Source organism: Dermacentor albipictus, chromosome 4, assembly GCF_038994185.2.
Source record: "Dermacentor albipictus isolate Rhodes 1998 colony chromosome 4, USDA_Dalb.pri_finalv2, whole genome shotgun sequence".
In the NCBI taxonomy this organism is placed as follows: Eukaryota; Metazoa; Arthropoda; class Arachnida; order Ixodida; family Ixodidae; genus Dermacentor; species Dermacentor albipictus.
In genome coordinates, this window is record NC_091824.1 from 174,226,917 (window position 1) to 174,245,729 (window position 18,813).

Genomic DNA, 18,813 nt, shown 5'->3' on the forward strand with positions numbered 1-18,813 from the left:
GCAGGAAGGAGGACCCCGAGAATCTGTCAGACTACAAGTCCGCACTAGCCTCTGCCTTGGCCACAGTGCTGAAGAGCTTTGGCGTCAAGACGCCCAATGCAGTGACCCTCATCGAGCGGTTTCCCACCTTTGTAGCCCGTGAAAAGTCGCGCCTGAAGTTCTTTCCTCGCAACAAAAAGGTGGGTCATGGGGTACATTAATTGATTCCCTAGTTCTTAATATAAGATATACAGTAGAATCTCGGTGATACGAACCCGGCTGATACGAAATTCGGTGTGATACAAATTCGCAAAATTCCCCCGCCCAACAGCATTGTGTACAATGAGCCGAAATTTGGATGTTCCGAACACTTTTCCGCGTCGCGCCGGGTGATACAAACTTCGGTACCGCAACCGTCGAGCCGCCACCAACGAAAAAAAAAAAAAAAGAAACGGCGCAGCGTGCGTCAGTGCCAGTTTGGGATTCCGCGGCAGCAGGGAGGGTAACGAGGCAAGGGAAGCTTTCTCTCTCTCTAGTTTTGGGGGCGGTCGCTTCGTCTTTTTCTTTTTAGTTTGTTGTTGCCGGAGGCTAGCGCCGCTGCTTATTGGTACGTTCGCCCTGCGAACCAGCCAACCCAACCGGTCGAGCGCGATTTGTCCTCCCCCACATTTCTCCCGGCCCGGTCTTTCCGCTACAGTCAGCAAGCAGGTTGCTACGCTAGCAGCAGCTCCCGCTTCTTTGTTTCCTCGTGCGCGACAACTACGGAAGTGCAGCGTGTTGTTTAACATTGATCGCGTCAGCCCGAAAGGTACTGCAGACAGTACGATGTCGCGAAAGCGGAAGGCGCTGTCCTTGAAGGACAAACTGGATATTTTGAAGAAGGTGGACGAAGAGCCCAAGAAAAGGCGCATTGACATGGCCAAGGAATTCGGCCTGCCAATTTCTACGCTGTCTACCATCGTCGGTCAGCGCGACCAAATTATGCAGAATGTGCAGCACTTTGGCGTAAACTCCAAAGAAGTGAAGACTGCTCACCATGTAAAGTTAGAAGTTAGTAGAACGAGTGCCAAAATGGTGACGATCAACCACCGTCGGCAGCCGAAACTATGCACGCTCTCGATATTCTGCGGCGTGCTGTGACGTCCGAGACTGTGCGTGAGAGCACTACCGCCCAGTTTTTCAGCTTCCAAAATTCTCTGCTGGCCGACCTCGCAGAGAAGAAGACGCAGAAGGACATCCGTGACTTCTTTGCACGTAAATAAATGTGTTTGTGCGTGTCTCATGGTTTCGGGACGGATTTCGCTCGTTTTTGGTGATACGAAATTTCGGGTGATACGAATATTTTCGCCACTCCTTGAGATTCGTATCACCGAGATTCTACTGTAATAACAACAATAGTAATCTTTATTTTGCCACAATTTACACAGCAAAAGATTGTGAGTGCACCAAAGTCGTCCCTAAAAGGGTTATAAAAAGCAAAGTACAAAATTATTTGGTCAGAAGGTTAGAAAAATTGCCTATAAAGTAAATATTGTTTGATCAAACACATCCACTTTTGAGACAGATAACAGCAGCTTAAATTTGGCTATGCAAAGTTACTGTATACGCATGATTTGGCAACTCATTAAATATTAAAGGTATATAATAATTAAGACTTCAGTAATTTACCGTAGTGAGTTTAAAACTTTGGTACAACACATTCAGGAATGTCTCAAAGGTGCAGCAGTTTAATGTAGTAGTACCTAGCTCATACATTGTGGAACAAGAATGCCAGAAAAATGTACTAACAGGGAAAGTGTATGATCCGAACTCGCAACAAAAGTCGAAACTTTACTATTGTTGACATCTACGTAATGCGAAGCGTTGCACGAATTATGGCAGCATGAGACGACGATACGTGCTATATATGAGTTGAAAGTTGCCGCCCGTGTTGTTTTTGTGTTCTCTTCCGCTGTCCCCATCTTTATTTGTGGTCAATATGATATGCGGTATGTGCTCATCTGGTGGGGTCCAAGAGGTCCAAGACGCACATTTTTGTTTTTGTAGCTTCGGCAAGCTTACATTTAGGCTTATTGAATTCAGGCTGGGTCAGCAGCTTTTTCAGGCAGGGCATTTTAGCAGGAAGTTTTGACTCGGCGAGAATTATTGCAGCATGAGGCGCAGGCGCGTGTGAACCTGGTGGGGCCTGAGCGACCGAAGACGTGTGTTGTCATTAGCTTTGCGATGGGAAACCGAAATGACTGTTGGCAGCATTGGAATGCAATGCCGCCAGAGCAAAATATGACACTCACTTCACGCCACCTGCAGCAGGGAACGGGGGCATGCTTAGGTTATTGCTTGTTAAAAGCCGGCACTATGCTTCCTACGCCACAAGTGCAGTGAAACAGATAGGTGGAGATGCTTATGCGATAGCGTTGGAGAAGATAGCTGTGAAGGGAGACATGTGACAATTCACGAGGAGATTGGCTGGTATCAGAACAAGAAACCGAGAGTGTGCCGACATGTTCACGTGACACGGCAGACGAGTACTGCGGGGAAGCTGCCTTTGTGCATGCCTACTGCTCTCGATCACACATGCGGCGCACTTTTTCTTGTTCACATGGGATCTAATGGCCAAAAAAAAACGTAGCATACAATCAAAGTTTGGCAATACAGTGAAACCTCGTTATACCATAGTTGGCCGGAACTTGGAAAAAGTACGTACTAAACGGTACCACTGCTTGACCGAAATAGCATGAAATTGAGCATGAGATCGCCCACTTGCCTGTCAAAAACGGAACTAAGAAAGAGTGTGATGAAAGCGGAAAAAAACGTGCAGTATTTATTCACTTCAAGCGACAAAAGTGTTATTTTATTTTGATGCCGCGGCGGCCTAGCAGCGACGACAGCGGCCTCGAACTTACTGAAGCTGCAAGCCAGCTTTTCAGCCTGTGCCCTCTCCTCGGCAAATACTCACATGGAAGATTCCTCATTGGCGTTGCATATTCTCCGTGCATGGGCACGGTAGCCTTGCAGAAGTTGCATGGCGCCTTTTTCATTGCGGGGTGCTGTTCTCGTCGCGACGATTGCATTCATGAGGCTGACGTATTGTGCAGCTTCTGCCACTGTTGGGCCTGAATTGCCCGTGCTGTCGCTTTCTGAGTTGTCCTCATCCCTGTTGCTAGGCGACACTTCGGCAACAACAGAGGCAACGATGATGAAAAGTCAAACCTCGTCAAAAGCGTGGCAGTTTGGGCGAGTTGGTAGGCGACCTCGCTATCGTAGCCGACATGGCATCTCTTCGCAGTCACAGCAGCGCTGCCGAGCAACTTGTTCGCATTCCAAATGCCACACACCGTAGTTAACAGTAGGTCCCTGTCGCGTGCCAGCGCCGGCTTCGTGTCATGTTCGATAGCACAAACAATGTTTAATTTTTCTTCTATCGCTGAGCACCCCGTATCTTTTTTTTATCTGAGCTTTGACATGACATGAGTCCTTGCTTGCACGATGCCACAACACTCTCTAGCACGGCGCCAAAATTATGTTGATGTTGATGTGGCTCCATGCACAACGCACAGAGTGCTTGAAGGCCGTTGTTCTGATCTCTGAGGCTTGTTCTGCCGGGCCACCCGATGGAGACAACGCCCTGCCATGTTTGCGTGACCAAGAGTGGAAACAGTACGTGTTAACTGATATGTACGCATTAAGCTGGTACGGTTTATGCGGGTACAAAACGTTATGTTCGATGGTCGTTGAGTCAGGGATTTGACTTTACTACTTTTAAAACAAAACTACTGTTTAAGCGGATACGATTTAACAAGGTTTTACTGTACAGTCGAACCCACTTATGACAACGTTCAAGTGCCACAAAAATTCCATCGTTATAACCGCTAATTGTTATAACAGGGTTGCATAAAAAAAAAATCAAAATGGGAGATGCTGTAGCTGTTCCGAGAAAGGTATAAGGCCAGTTCTCCCCCCACCACCTTCCTCCATTCGGCTTCTGATTGTGCTGACTTATTGGACTGTTTAACTCTGGTTCCTGTGCGCTCCGAACGGATGTTGTAAACAAGCCGCAGCTGTCGGCCTTCAAGAATGGCACTGCTGTAACAACGGGAAAGAGGGGTCAAGGGCGGCAAGTAACATACGAGCTCCGCTGAGGCATCGCTTTGGTGTCCCCAAAAGGCACCTTTTAAAGAATGCGAGAAGGTTGCTGCTGCAGCATCTCAGCTTGAGAAATTCAGAAGAAACACTGGGACGTGATCGCCACAAGCATCTTGCCACATACTTCCCACTGGCTTGTGCGAGAAAACCGCATGTCTGTCAGCATAGGCACCGACTCAAGGGGGGGGCTTCAGGGCCTGAGCCCCCTCCGGAGTTTGCCGGGGGGTGCCATTAGCAGGGTTGTGTCACCCACATCGTTTGAGGTTTCCTTTGACTTTCCTTGACCTTTTCACTTGAAATCTTACTGGGGCTGATAGTTTACTGCATCATTGTTGGCGCAGACATGCGTGGCTTTTAATTCATAGTTTCACTTTATTTCTGCAAATCCTGACAATAGGAGTACATGTGCATTAGAAACACTAGTGGTGGTTGCCTCCTCCGTGTTTTCTCGCTTCAACATTGTTTTAAATTTCCACTGTAAACAGCATGCATACACACAATATATTTATTGCGGGCACACGCCATCTTCAAGTCGCAGCTCTGAGTCCGACTGTGCCACACCACCGATGTCCACCGAAACGAAAGTTAGCCGAGACTAAACACCATCACAAAGAATCACGACGGCCGGTACCTCATAAGCTGAAAACAGACGTGCATATCCGATGAAGACTGCCGAGACAAAGACGCTGAACATGTGAAGGTGGCGAAGGCCCCGATTCGTCGGTTCTTGATTGCAAGCACAGCTGCGACACACCTGATTCGCTGTGCTTTGGTGCTTGCCGCGCCATCTGCCGCACAACATTAGCAGCTGCACAAGATTTGCGAAGCCTCCAAGATTCGCGACGGGCAAGAAGTCTCGGAGGTCACGTAGAACGGAGAGCTGACCCCGCGCCGGTTAGATTTTTCCCGATTTTGCCTTCTCTCGCCATTCTCTCCGTTACAGAGGTGACGTAGCCTTGTGTGTAGGCAGTAGGCGCATTTCTCTGGCCGTGTGCCAGGTGCCAAGCCGCCAGCATGGTGGCGCATAGTTCGAATTATCCGTGGCGGAACCTTTTCGCGTTTGAATTAATGGGCTTTCTTATACATAGACTTCTGTGGAGCTTGGCTGGACCAAATCGTACAGTTCGAACTATCCATAAATTCGAATTACTGAAGTTCTAATTAACGAGCTTTCACTGTATATATACACATATGTCATAGAAGTGCGGCGGTAGACCAAACGCATTAACTATCATGAGAAATTATGAAAGCTTGAGACAAACCGGCGGCTTCAAGAAACAGCGGCAGAGGACTCGATCTTTGAGTGCTAGCCTACGCGCGGATGTTCTAGCATTTATGCCCTCAAACCCTCGTACTAGTGTGCAGGATGTGGCCGCCCAGGTACCAATTTACAAGTGATCAGTTTGGAGGGTTCTAAGTGACAGCCTTTCACCCGTACCACCTTAACCAGCACCAATGCTTAGAAGATAGGGACCTGCAGAATGGTCTAGATTTTTGTGGATTTCATACAAGCACTTGACAACATTCACCACACCATTTTATATGAAAAATTTAACCATTATGTCATTTGCGGGCTCCCACTCGTGTTACTTAAAAGCTATCTGGCGCATAAATGTCAATTTGTTTCTATAAATGATATAGTATCAGACAGGAAGAAGATAATTTCAGGTCTACTACAGGTGAGCATTCTTGGTCCTTTATTGTTCACATTATATATTATGACATAGTCCATATCTCCCCAGAAGTTAAGTTTATTATCTATGCAGATGACGAGTTGAGATTGAATAAGCTTTTACTGTACAGGATTTCCCGCGGGTACAACGTTCAGGCAGCCTGCCCTACCGCATCAGTGCTGACGTCATGGCCGTCACTCTCGCTATCCGATGTAAGCGCGTTCACGACGATCACCTTGTCGGTTAGAAGCACTTTGTTTTCAAATTTATAACAGTGTGCTTTTCATCGACAACATCATGCACTGCCGAGGATCAGCAGGCGGATCAGCCATTCAAACAAGTCAGCAAGTCAAATGAGGCTGAGAAACATGGCCAGGAACGACTTTGATGCAATGAACAAAGACAAGCACGTGCAGCTTAATCCGTTAGCTTTATTGCACAGAATGAGGGCTGTAGAATAAAGGACCAACTGTGAGGGCTTGGCGAACAATCTGGGAGCAGCGCCATAGTGCTGGCAGCGTAGTTGGCACGATTCATTCGTATTTTGGGGGGTGGTCAGAGGTATGAGCATCTCTCATGGAGAGGAGTGCGTGGCCACAGTTGGAGCGGCGACCAATAGTGCAGCGACTCGCATTTCACTTTTTCTTTTTTCTTTTCAAGGATTTTGCACTCCATTACCTTTCGGCACGAACATCCAGCAGCCAGACTTCATCGTTATAACCGATAATGCGGCATGGGGGACATTGTAGTAAGCAGATTATTTCCCCATAGAAAACATACAAAAGTTGACAGTGCAGCAGCGTTTCATTGTTATAACCTATGTATTGTTAAAACCGGTATCATTATAAGTGGGTTCGACTACATACTGAATGTTGGTACCGATTGTGTTTTCCGGGAATATATTAATTGGTATAACAGAACCGTAACTGTATTGGGTCATTTTTTTGCATTCTTGATCACAAGCGTTCTCACCGAGAAATTGTACGAAGCAGGATCTTATCAACAAGCTTCTACTGTATATCAGGTTGGCACCATTATGTGCAGGAAGGCTTTTGCATGGTTTCTTGTGTTGTTTGTGCTTCCACTAGAACTTTCCTGCCAATTTATGGAGCTGCCATATTGTGTAGATGTAATCAGTTAAACCTCGATATAACGAAGTCGGTAAAATCGGCTTTCGTACGAAATTTTGCTATATTGAAATACCTTTTGTGCAAATAAGTACTGTTGCTGCCAAATTTTCTCAAGTGGAAGGGTGGCTGTAAAATTTTTTTTAATAATCGGGAAATCGAAAAAAAGTAATTTCGCTGTGAAAAAAAAAGTCATTGTTTAACTTAAGAATTGGTGACCAAACGTAAGATTTTGTGCCGTGTCAATACCTTCACTCACATCCACGGTACAAAGCAAAGCGCGAAGAGCTCCGCCACTGCTGCTGATAGTCACTCAAATGAAGCCACAGCCATTTTGGCTCGCCTTGCATTGTGCCTTGCTGCAAGATAACTCCAAGACGGCTCGCGCGCTGTCTGGTTGTACGCTGACAACCAAGTGCAGCTGTGGCGCAGGGATGGAGAGGAGGAAACGCACAGCCATCTTATCCCCATTACCTGAACCTCCCCCTCTAGGATGTGCATTAAGACAACGCACATCAAGGCACCATCCTTTTCAGCTCACCTTCGCACTCTTCTCCTCGCACCCTCAGCAAATGGTGCATAGGGCATGATAGGATTTTATCGCACTTTGCATAGAAGATGATGAAAGGGTCTTGCGGCTACACTGCTGCACTTTGGTGGCTGCTCTCATTTGCTCGGCGTGTAGTTTGAGAAATGCCTTGGCAGGCAGCCGCATATAATTCAACAATTTGATGATCTGTATCCGTGGCAGTTTACATTTATTGTCTCAATATTTTTTCGTAGCAGCAGTGAAATTTCACTATACTGTCAACTTTCGTTGATTTGACTCTGACGAGACTGATGAAATTGAGCAGGTTGAATTGAACAAGATGCAGAAAAAATGTGAAAACAGACCGCCGATTTATTTGGCAGTACCATATTTATGATTGTAACGTGCTCGCAATTTCCATTACAACAAAACAAAAAAAAGGTAAAAAGTTGCCCTCGAGTGTAATGTGCACCTGTTTACTGTGACCTAAAAAAGAAAAGTCCTTTATTGTAGCGCGCGCTTCATTCTTTCATACAGAAATACAACTTTCTCTCATTTTGAAAAGATTTACTTCCAACGCACTAAAGTTGTGATAAATAAAAAAAAGTTGCAGTTTCGCCCGAAAGGCAAAGCATTGATTGTGATAGCAAATTAGTAGACAGCTATATGAGAAGTAAGGATAGTAGTTTTATCAGCCCTATAAACTTTTAAACATTTGCTCACTAACTAAATTAACTAGCATGATGTCACACACGCACAAGCAAACATGAGCACATCTCAGTCAATGACAGTAGAAAATCGTTACCAAAACGTTGGAGTGAGGAAGTGCTGTAGCAGGAGCGGGCGAATTGATCTTTGTGCAGCCTCTCAGCTCATCGCAAACTACTTAAACAATGAAAACACAGTGCGGTGTGCCTAGATGCGTAGACTCTTGTCTGCATCGCCGATCACCTTCAAGATAGGGATTGCACCGTATGCAGCAGCTTCCGGAGTAGAACGCCTCTCCTGTTTGTGCCAGACCCGCATGCAAATTTCAGGAACTTCGTACGCCCGTGATGCAGCCAGATTTTTGTCTGTCCTTTTAATTTCGGCATAGTGGTGAACGCGGCATGTCTTTGCATTTGGCACTTCCTTGCTGATAGAGCAAATGCAGAAAATAGGAAGACGGACGGTAGACCAGAGAGGTGAAATTTTATGAAATTTTGAGGGGTGTGAAAAAAAACTGGTATCTTTCATGTTTCTATCTTTTTATATGAAAAATTGAAAAAAACATTACGATTGTGCACAGAGCTATGAAAAACCCGACACATTTATTTCTTTAATACTGAAAAGAATATAGTCGTTACATTATCGCATCACAAAAGTCACAGTAGAGCTTCCAGGTTCAAAATATAAGCTTAATTTCACATCAAAGCATCAAGACCAATATTTGTATCAATCTTTGTCCGATTCATTTCTACTTGACGCGTCACTGCTTTACTGTGCAGCGGACAAAGCCTCCAGAATATTGAGGTTCGAGCGCACGTACAAAAGTTTTCCCACACGATCCCTTGTGAGCATGTTGCATAGCTTGGTGTACACATTTGCAAACTTGGACCAGTTTCTTTCACATGCCGCAGAAGGCAGAATCTGCAGTACGTGACAGGCGAGGCTTTTTTGGAAGCCATGCGATTACAATGGAACCTTAGACGAGTTGCGTATAAAAGCCGTTGTGCTTGACCTGCAGATCAGATTTTCGCTGATCGCCGACTCTGCTCGCCACTGTCATTGTGCTTGAGTGTTACTTGTTTCGTTTCCTTACTTGAGTTTACTTGTGCACTTTGACCAGCTTGCAATGTACCACACCAGACAGATTGTCCGTGCCAGCCAATACAGTTGAACCTTGCAGTAAGGAAATCAGCAAGGAATGCGAAAAAATTCGCTTTCATGAGAATTTTGTTGTTGCAAAATTAGGCAGCACAGATAGTTAATGCATCTCATAACAAAACTTTGCGCTCAAAATTCCATTAGCCTACTTTGGCAAGCTTTCCTGAGGATATAGAACCATATTGCCGGCAGTACAAACTGCACTGCATGTGTCAAACAGCAGTGGCAGCACTGCTCCGTAGCAGTATTTTCGGTCAATTGCTTTAAGAGATGCAATCACTTGTGTGAGGTTTTGTGTAACTCGGCACCGGACACAGAGCAACAACGCTCCCTGCATGCAGCAGCATTTCTCCAGCGCATCTCTCGCCCGTAGACGCCAACGCATCCGGTGCTGAGCACTAAAGTGGTCGTATCTCGTATACCTTAAAGCAGTTGAATGAGGTTACGGCCCCTTTGCAAAAATCTACATCTAGCGCCAAATCCTTTCACAATGCCTGTCGAGTGGCACCAAAACCAGCAATCTTGAAGCAAGGGATGCACATTCCCGGACGATCGCTCAATCACGGCGCGTTGCTTGGCATTCTATGCTGCGACCGCCATCTCAAGCACCATAAATGATTCTGGGTCAGTGGGATATGGATTTCCTTGTTTTTGCTGCATTTTTCTCATCGATGCGCACATTACGCACTGCACTAGGTGTGCAAAGACGGTCGTGACATGTCAGTAGCAACATGCGTGCCACTTGAAACAGGCGATCAACAAGCAATGTGTTAGCCATAACCTGTTTCCACTGCTCGGAATCACTTCTGCCAGTTGGTTGTTTTTGTAAACCAAAATGCTGGTGCCCAAGCAAGTGTAATGTGTTGGTATATAATGCAATTTTTTTGCCGATCAATCACATTTGAGCACATTTTGGAGCCTGTTAGCCTTCCACGAGTAGGTATCCTGCAGCGTTACATTCCAGCATATTTCGTTGATGCAGGATTGGTAGTACAGCGACATTTCGTTGTCGAGAGGTAGGAAAATAATTTAATTTTATAGGCATTCGCCAGGGATATGAAAACATTTCTTTGTCATGAGAATTTCCTTGTTGCAGGATTTTATTGTGGGTTTTGACTGTATATCACGAAATGAAAACGCACATATAGAGCTGCACTAAAACTTCGTATTAGGGAGTATTGTAATCATCAGGGAATTTTTTTTGCCGCTTACACTTGCTATAATTTGCTTGTCGCTAGAGCCTTTCATCGCGATGAAACATTCAGCAATATCGAAACTCTAAGGATATGTCACTGTTGCAACCAATGTTTCTCTTAAATAAGTTGTGCATGTAGGGGGCAGGCACTAATGGGGCATATTGTGAAATGAGACATCCTGTCATAATGGCCTTTGCTTCGTAATGAAAAATCAACCTAATGCTTGAAATCGGCTTTGTCCTGTGGCAGTTTGCATTTCAGACGATAAACACCCGAGGCCACCACTTCCAGTCACAGCAGTACCACTGCGTCACCTACTGCAACCACTGCCAGCACATCATCTGGGGAGTTGGTGACCAGGGCTACCAGTGCACCAGTGAGCATTTGTACTTGTCTGCCTTCCCCCTCTCTCTCTCTCCATTGCTGCTTGACAGGAAGGTTTATGTCCATGTGGATGCTTCTTCCAAGCATGCAGAGGGATTTAAAAGCGGGCGTGTTGGAACCTGCCCGTTCTTGGACAGCACACACACAAAGAAAACACAAGAAAAAAGACAGGACAAGCGCTGGTCTAACAACTGAAAGTTCTTTACTTGAAGAAAAAGATTATACCCAGTAGAATAATCATCAAAGTCATGTGGATTACGTGAGAAAGCCATCATACACTCAAAAGTGATCAATGAATAAAATCTCTTCATTTGCCAGGGATACTGATGGCTGGCTTATACAAATATACAGCAATCTCATTTGTGCGCTGATTGTGATGTTTCATAATAGTTGAGAATGTTTCATAATAATTGAGTGATGTTTCATAATAATTGAGAATAATTTTGAGGTATCCTCAAAAGAAGGCGGGCAGCTGCAATCACTACAATGGCTGGCAAGATGCGACAACACCACTCCCAAAACGTATGTGCCAGGCATTTTGTTCCTGTATTCAAACTAGATGCTTTCCCAGCAAAATTGAGCTGCAAATCAGTGCCCATGTTGTGTCTGCCAGCCTCCTTTGTCTCTTGTTCTCTGCCACTATGTTCCCAAACCATAGCGCTTACTAGTAAAGTAATTCCTACAGACTTAAGTTTAAGGCCGTAGTAAATCAAATTTCTACAGACGCAGCTTAAGGAACTACATAATGAAAGAAATTTTAGCTTTAAGGAGGCCTGACCAGAAGTTGTAACTGTATAAAACTTAAAACAAGACATAGAGGTTTGAGGCGCAAGGTCAAAATTCGTCTGGAGCTGTACAAAGTACAAAACCCCAGAATCATGTAAAATGATTGATGCGCTGCTTATGCTCAAGTCTGCATTTACATATATATATGTATATATGGCACGCCTCAGTGGCTAGCCATGCATGGCTATTCTTACTGCACTAATAAATTTGAGTTTTTTCAAACATACTCCTGCACCCACACTGGCCATAGAGGCAGGAAGTGCTGAAATGAAGCCATTCTTTATCTCCTGCATACCTTTCCCCTAGGATCCCAAAATGTACCACTCACCCACCTCTTGATTCTCCTGTCTCTTGAGCAGTGATAGTTGTGCATGCAGTAAAGGGGGCTGTTGTGGTTGTTCTGATTTGCAGACTGCGAGATGAATATCCACAAGACGTGCGTGCGGGTGGTGGAGGAGCAGTGCATCGGGTCACTGCGGCACAAGAAGGCCAAGAAGAACCATCGCATGTCTGGTCTGAACCTCATGGAGGGCATCAAGACCAAAGCACGCCGCCCAAATGCCCGCCGGGGCACCCAGCACTCCGTGGAGGACTGGACCGGCTCCCTTGACCCGGCCGTGCTACCTCTGGACCCAGGTGAGCACACTGCCTGCATGATTTGCTAGGACAGCCTGGGACGCATGCACAACTTGTATTAGCTCGTAGGCACTTCAGGACGCCATATTATTTATGGAGTTGTACAGAGCTAAGTAAATGTGTTAATTTCTGCAAAGACCTGCAAGGTGGAATAAGTCCCAGGTAAGGGAAAATTGCCATTGGCCTGACTCTAGCAGAGCGCTATGAATAAATGCCATTCAGTGACCTTGAAGGGCAAAGTTTGCAATAAAGAAAAAGTGAAAAGATGTCACTAATGATCAAACCTCGGACAAACGCTTTCCCTGCATAGTCTTCATACTATCTGAGCTATTCAAGAGGCTAGCAGACGGCAGCATGATGCTGAATAAATAATTTGGAGCTCTAAAAGCTCAAGGTTCTTATAATAAATTCAGTCTAATGTTGCTGGTAGTTGCACCATAGTCGGGTGATAACACATTTAGCCTGCCTCTGCACAGTTTTTTTCTTGTACACAGACCAGAAGAATAGAATGCACTCTGCACTCAATATAACAGTATAGTGAACTCCAGATATATAATTCAAAATCTCCTATTTCAAGTTGATGGATAATTCAGACTGCTCTGTTGGTCCTGGGAAAGTTCTATGTAGTACTGAATAGAGAAAAACTCCCACAAGTTCGAACTCAAAAAGCCACGCAATGGTTATTTCAAACAAAATATCTCACTCTCATGCTTGCAAAGGCAAAGGTGTGATGTGTTGCTAGCTACCGGCTGCAAAAATGTCCAGGAAAGACGCGTGGGAACTGCGAGCGCCCTCCTTTCCCGTCCACCTTAAAGGAGCCGGAAGGAGCTCCCAGCGCGCACTCACCTCCTCCCCCTCTCCTCCTCCCCCTCCTAGCGCATACTTGATCACATTACTGTATGCTCAACTGCGCTCCCCTTCTAGCTCGACCACGGGATCTCCAACATTGGACACACGAAAGTATGGTGCGCGTCAAGCCATCATCCTTCTTGCCTCACCTTTGTACATTTTCCGTCAAACCGACAACAAACAGCACATGAGGTGTGATCTTATTGCATTTGGACTTTATTCAAAACCTAGGCTTCTTCCAGTACATGTCATATAGTCACTGATGGAGGAAAGATTACTTTTTCACTGTGAGCCCAGTAAGTCCTAGTTTTGCGTGCTGTATTGCACAATTGACTGGGCACTATGTTTAAAGGTTAGTTAAATTTAGTTAAAAGTCCATTTTATTTGAATAAATTTCCGGTCCCCTTGGAGTTCGAATTAACGATGTTGTACTTTATTACAGTGAAACCTCGTTAAACCGTAGTTGGCCGGAGCTCAAAAAAAAGTACATACTAAACGGTAGTACTGTTTAACCGAAATAGCAGGAGATCGCCCACTTACCTGTCGAAAACAGAACTCTAAACAGAACTCTGAGAGAGTGTGATGAAAAGGGAAAAAAACGTGCAGTATTTATTCACTTCGTGCAACAAAAGTGTTTTCTTTTGATGCCGCAGCGGCCTAGCACGATGTCAGCGGCCTTAAACTTACTGAAGCTGCGTGCCAGCTTTTCAGCCAGCCCTCTCTTCTCGCATGGCAGATTCCTCATTGGCGTTACGTATTCTTCGTGCACGCGTGTGGTAGCGCTGCAAAAGTTGCGAGGCACCTTTTTCATTGCGGGGTGCCGGAGTTTGGAATAGAGTAACGTTATCGTGCCCCTGTTCTCGTCGCAATGATTACATTCATGAGGCTGACGTACCACGCAGCTTCTGCCATTGTCGGGCCTGAATCTCCCGTGCTGTCACTTTCCATGTAGTTCTCATCACTGTCGCTAGACGACACTTCCTCAACAACAGAGGCAACGATGGCGAAAAGTCGAACCTCGTAGTCGACATCTCTTCGCAGTCGCAGCAGCGCTGCCGAGCAACTTCTTTGCATTCCAAATGCCACACACCGTAGTCAACAGCAGATCCCTGTCACGTGCCAGCGCCGACTTCTTCGTGTCACGTTCGATAGCACGGACAATGTCTAATTTTTCTTCTGTGCTGTGTACCCGGCGTCTTTTTTTATCTGAGCTTCGGCATCATGCAAGTTCTCGCTTGCACGACGCAACAACGCTCTCTGGCACGGCGTCGAAATTATGTTGATGATGATGCGGCTTCACGCGCAAACGCACAGGGCGCTTGGAGGCCATTGTTCCGATCTCTGAGGCTTGTTGTTCTGCTGGGCCACCAGATGGAGATGGCGCACCGCCGTGTTTGCGCAACGAAAAGTGGAAACGCTTCGTTTTAACCGATGCGTACGCAGCGAGCTGGTACGATTTATGCGGATACAAAACACATTATGTTAAATGGCCGCTGAGTCGCAGATTTGACTTTAGTACTTTTAAACGAAACTACTGTTTAAGTGGGTACGGTTTAACGAGGTTTTACTGTACTATAGAAGGAGTATGTACTGTATTACTACAGTACAGAAGTGCATAAGTTGAGAATTATTTCATGCTTACAAATATTTTTGGACATGAGACAGAATGCCATAATTGACTCTATTTGAGACAAAATGTGTTCCGTAATCATTTTCCCTGGGAACCAGTGGAAGATCTAATGCAAGGTACTACAATTGGTGCAGATCGGAGTCGTCCAGAAACCGGGGATGAGTGCGAAGCTGCTGTGGCGGGTGGTGCTGCAGAGCTGCTCGACAGGGGGTAAGTTGCCAAGACATGCAGGTTCTTGCAGGCGTGCGGTTGTGCATGGCTGTCAGCACGGCTGCGTGCATACACAGCCTGTGCGCCCTGTTCTAGATGTAATCTGCCACGCATGCAAGGAGTGGGTGTATCGTGATGGCATGGCATCATGTGCGCTGTTTTCCTACGTGTTCAGTAATCAGGGTCGCATAATTTCTGACCTTCGGAGACATGTTGAGCTGAAATGCAGACGAAGCATTCACTGCCCACTGCCAGCATTTTTCATGATAGTGTTGTCCCATTGTAGGCGATCCTGTCAGCTGTGGTGGTGGCGCGGATGTAAAAGTTTAGCTAGCCTCGCTTCGGTCTGCCAATGTGACGGTAATGTTTACATGGCATGAAGCTATCTTTCATTTCCGACTCTCAAATTCAATGCAATGAATTTTTTGTTCATTAAATTTGCTTTTTTCAATTGCCCGATAATTTGGAAAACTTTTCGGATCTTTTCGTGTAAGAAAAATTCATTGGCGACATTACTTAAGTAGGGGTGTGAAAAACTGAGTACAGTCAACAACTGATAATTCAGACTCCGTGGAGAAGATAAACAACTCCAAACTATCGAATGTCCGAAAAAACAAATGTAAGAAGCGGTTGATTCATTGCTGCTCACACTTCCACTTACGTGCAACCAAGTCCACCTGTATTTCTGCCAGTTTTGCGTTTTCTCTGTATGCCAGTGCAAGGACTACAAAGGCTCGAGTCAGATCCTCATGTGAAGGCTCCGGAGCACATGGCACATTGTTATCATCCAAGTTATAGTCACAGTTTGACGGTGGGAGAACTTGCTCAATCGTTTCGTGATCGTTTAGTTCGGCACGCGACGTCACCGCACTGCTGACGTCTGTAAAGTCTTCGAATGTAACGGCAGCAGGAATCAGCACACCGCAACCTAATGGGTCATCAGTGATGCCTGCATTTGAGTTCATTGTCATAAGCAGCAGTTCAAGCTCATCAGTTGCAGAGCCAGGCTTATTTGGACTGTGTCTCAACCTGGGATGAGGTTAGTCAGCGGCGACGGTCGAGCCCGGCAGGCACTCTGTGTTCCGAATGCTTTTGTCACGGCCCCCCTCGCGCGCAACAGCGCATTTTCCCTCTCTAACTTGAGGACGCGCTGGGAAGACTGTGCCGCATCGCACTCCTCCGCCTCGCGTTGTCGCAGCTCTCGCGCTTCCCTGCGCTCACGACGATCCGCGTCGCGCAAGAACTCCCGGAGCGCTGGCCCCTCAAGGCCCATCTGCCTCCCGACGGCCACGATGCGCTCCAATTCATCAAGCAGCGCATCAGCCATATCTCGGCCTTCTCCCACTCTTGGCGGTATGCGTCTGTTCCGCCCGCTATGCCTCGTGGTCACGGAAGATAGCGGTCAGCGAGTCCTGTCGTGCGGACGCCAGTTGTCAAGGATTGGTGGTGAGGTAGTCGCACTGTCCGAACCGGAGGGGATGGGGCGACAACAAACCCACCCCGCATGCGTTTAGTGAGGGTTCGACTGCTGACCGGCGATAAGGTCCACGCCTGATCGACCGTGAACCAGAGGCATGAGATGGGAAGCGACGTCGTACAACACACACTCAATTTAATAAAATGAAATCAGGCGCGAGACATAATGGAAAAAAACATCCAAACTTCCAGTAGTGGGTCCTAGCTCGCGGAAGGCGCGCAGGTCACACAACACACGCCCTGACGCCACTCGCGCGACACTAAGCCCACCACGTGAAAACCATTAACACTCGCAAAATAACAGAAAATCCGCGACACAAATGAAAAATATACCAGGGTGTCTACCAACCGGGAAAACCGGGAAAACTGGGAATTCTCAGGGAATTTGAACAGTCTGGAAAAACTCAGGGAAAACTCAGGGAATTTGTGCTTCTATCAGGGAAAATTAGCTGTAACTTTATTGAAAGGGAACGAAAGTCGTGTTAATGCTGGCTCCAGTAACAGAGGAATCGCAACGAATCGTCATTGACGCCGTGTCATCGGCACGATGTATTGCCAGAGTAGTTAACGACCGATTTTCTAGACGCCCGATTTTTCGGACACGCCCGATAATTTGTACGGTTTTGCGGCACCACCACGTACTCCATATAGTCAACGTATATTGCCCTGACTGCAGGTCTGAAATGGCATTAATCAAAGCCGCCACCGCCGCTATTTTGATTATCTCGCCGCCTCGAACCGGCACTCTCGCAGGCAGATCCGCTGGCAGCCGTAACCACCACCATGGCAACGTTAGGCCTAGCTGTTTCTGTGTTACGCTATTAAGCTTCTTGCCGTGCGGTGCCGTGTTTTTCATTGAAAGAATTCGCCGCTATCACCAATGGCACCGACTCCGCATTTGTAATCCTCGCGATTGGCCTTAAAGCTCGCAGAGCACAGCGCGTTGCGTAATGCCAGTCTCCGAAAGTTAGCTTCGCCTCATGCACTATTGTTAGGCGGTGAAGCATAACAAGCGTGGGAAGGGGGCAATTGTCACGGGACACAGTATGTATTCCTTAATTACACATGCGTGCACCCCGTTTCCTGTCACAGTACAAGCCCTGATATGCCTAATAAGCGTACTGGCAGGCCTTCAGAGCTTTTTCAGACGTGCCTGTGGTAATTTTAGCCCTTAAAGGCAGTTAAAGACATGCATAAATTTTTTTCAGACTGCCCGTTTTTTTTTTTCAATTTTTTTTGCGGCCCCTCGGAAGTCCGAAAAATCAAATGTTGACTGTACAACTGACCAAGAGGATGCATCAGATGATCCATGTGGTGAAAGCGTGGTAGAAGGAGGATGAGAACAGAAAGGACCGACGCACTGAGGAATTAACAGGAAAAGAAGGGTGCCACCGCCTTTTTGAAGGAGCTTGAGCTAAAAAAACTAAGTGTTTGCTGACGCTGAGACACAAGTGTCCCTCATCCAAACTAATATAAATTGTTTAAGCAGTGAAACCCAACACTGAGATGTTGTATGTATGTCAGTATGTCAGGACAGTTGAGGTTGACTTCCCAGCTGCTGAGAGAGAACCTTAGTTGTGACAAAGTTCAGGACCTCATACAGATGAGCTTGCTATCAGTTGACAGAAATAGCTGATGTTAGAAAATATTTACTTATGTATGCATCTCCTTTTCATTCGTATTTGAAAATGTTCGACTCAATTTAGAATGGGCTTTACCATTTCTTTCGCTGTGCATTTTACTAAAACCTTCCTTTTGTTTTCTTTTTAAATAAAATAGATATTACTCCTTACTATTCAAACTGGATTAGGTAATTTTTTGTTTCAGCATGCTTACTAGAGAGTGACAGCATCGGGCAACGTGGTGTCAGCCTGTCTTGACATAAAACAAAGTTCTGGCTCATTCAGGGAATTTCGCAAAGGTGCTCAGGGAAAACCTGGAAAACTCAGGGAATTTGGAAATGTCAACTTGGTAGACACCCTGTATACGCGACAATAAATACGGCAAACACTACACTAACAGAACATACAAAAATTAACATGCGATGGATAAACAAATGAAAGATTAAACGCGATTAGAAAAGAGAGTCCGGCGAAAAGTTCTGAGAGCAAGCTGGAACACGAGGCTTATCTGGGGCGTGCTTGCCGAGGTCCCGATCTGAAGAGCGTCAGGCTGCTGCAACCTCGCTGCCGAAGATCCTGACGGACTTGCACCGTCTGTCGCTCGACCGGCGAAGACTTTGGCCTGGAGATCTCAGCCTGCCGACCACATCTTCAGCTGTCCCCCGGTGCCCGACCAACCTGCTCCGTCTTCCAAGCCGCTCTGCCGC

The 18,813-nt window shown here is 46.2% G+C and overlaps 1 protein-coding gene across 6 annotated transcripts in view; it reads left to right on the forward strand.

Moving 5' to 3' along the window:
- Positions 1-18,813, forward strand: part of LOC135913605 (rho guanine nucleotide exchange factor 11-like) — a 253,038-nt gene that overhangs the window by 121,706 nt on the left and 112,519 nt on the right. For all 6 annotated transcript variants that reach the window (XM_065446119.2, XM_065446121.2, XM_070537837.1 and 3 more), the window contains 4 exons: positions 5-179; positions 10,763-10,889; positions 12,095-12,319; positions 14,933-15,008. In XM_065446119.2, the coding sequence (XP_065302191.2) occupies positions 5-179; positions 10,763-10,889; positions 12,095-12,319; positions 14,933-15,008 (603 nt within the window). The remainder of the gene's footprint in view (positions 1-4; positions 180-10,762; positions 10,890-12,094; positions 12,320-14,932; positions 15,009-18,813) is intronic.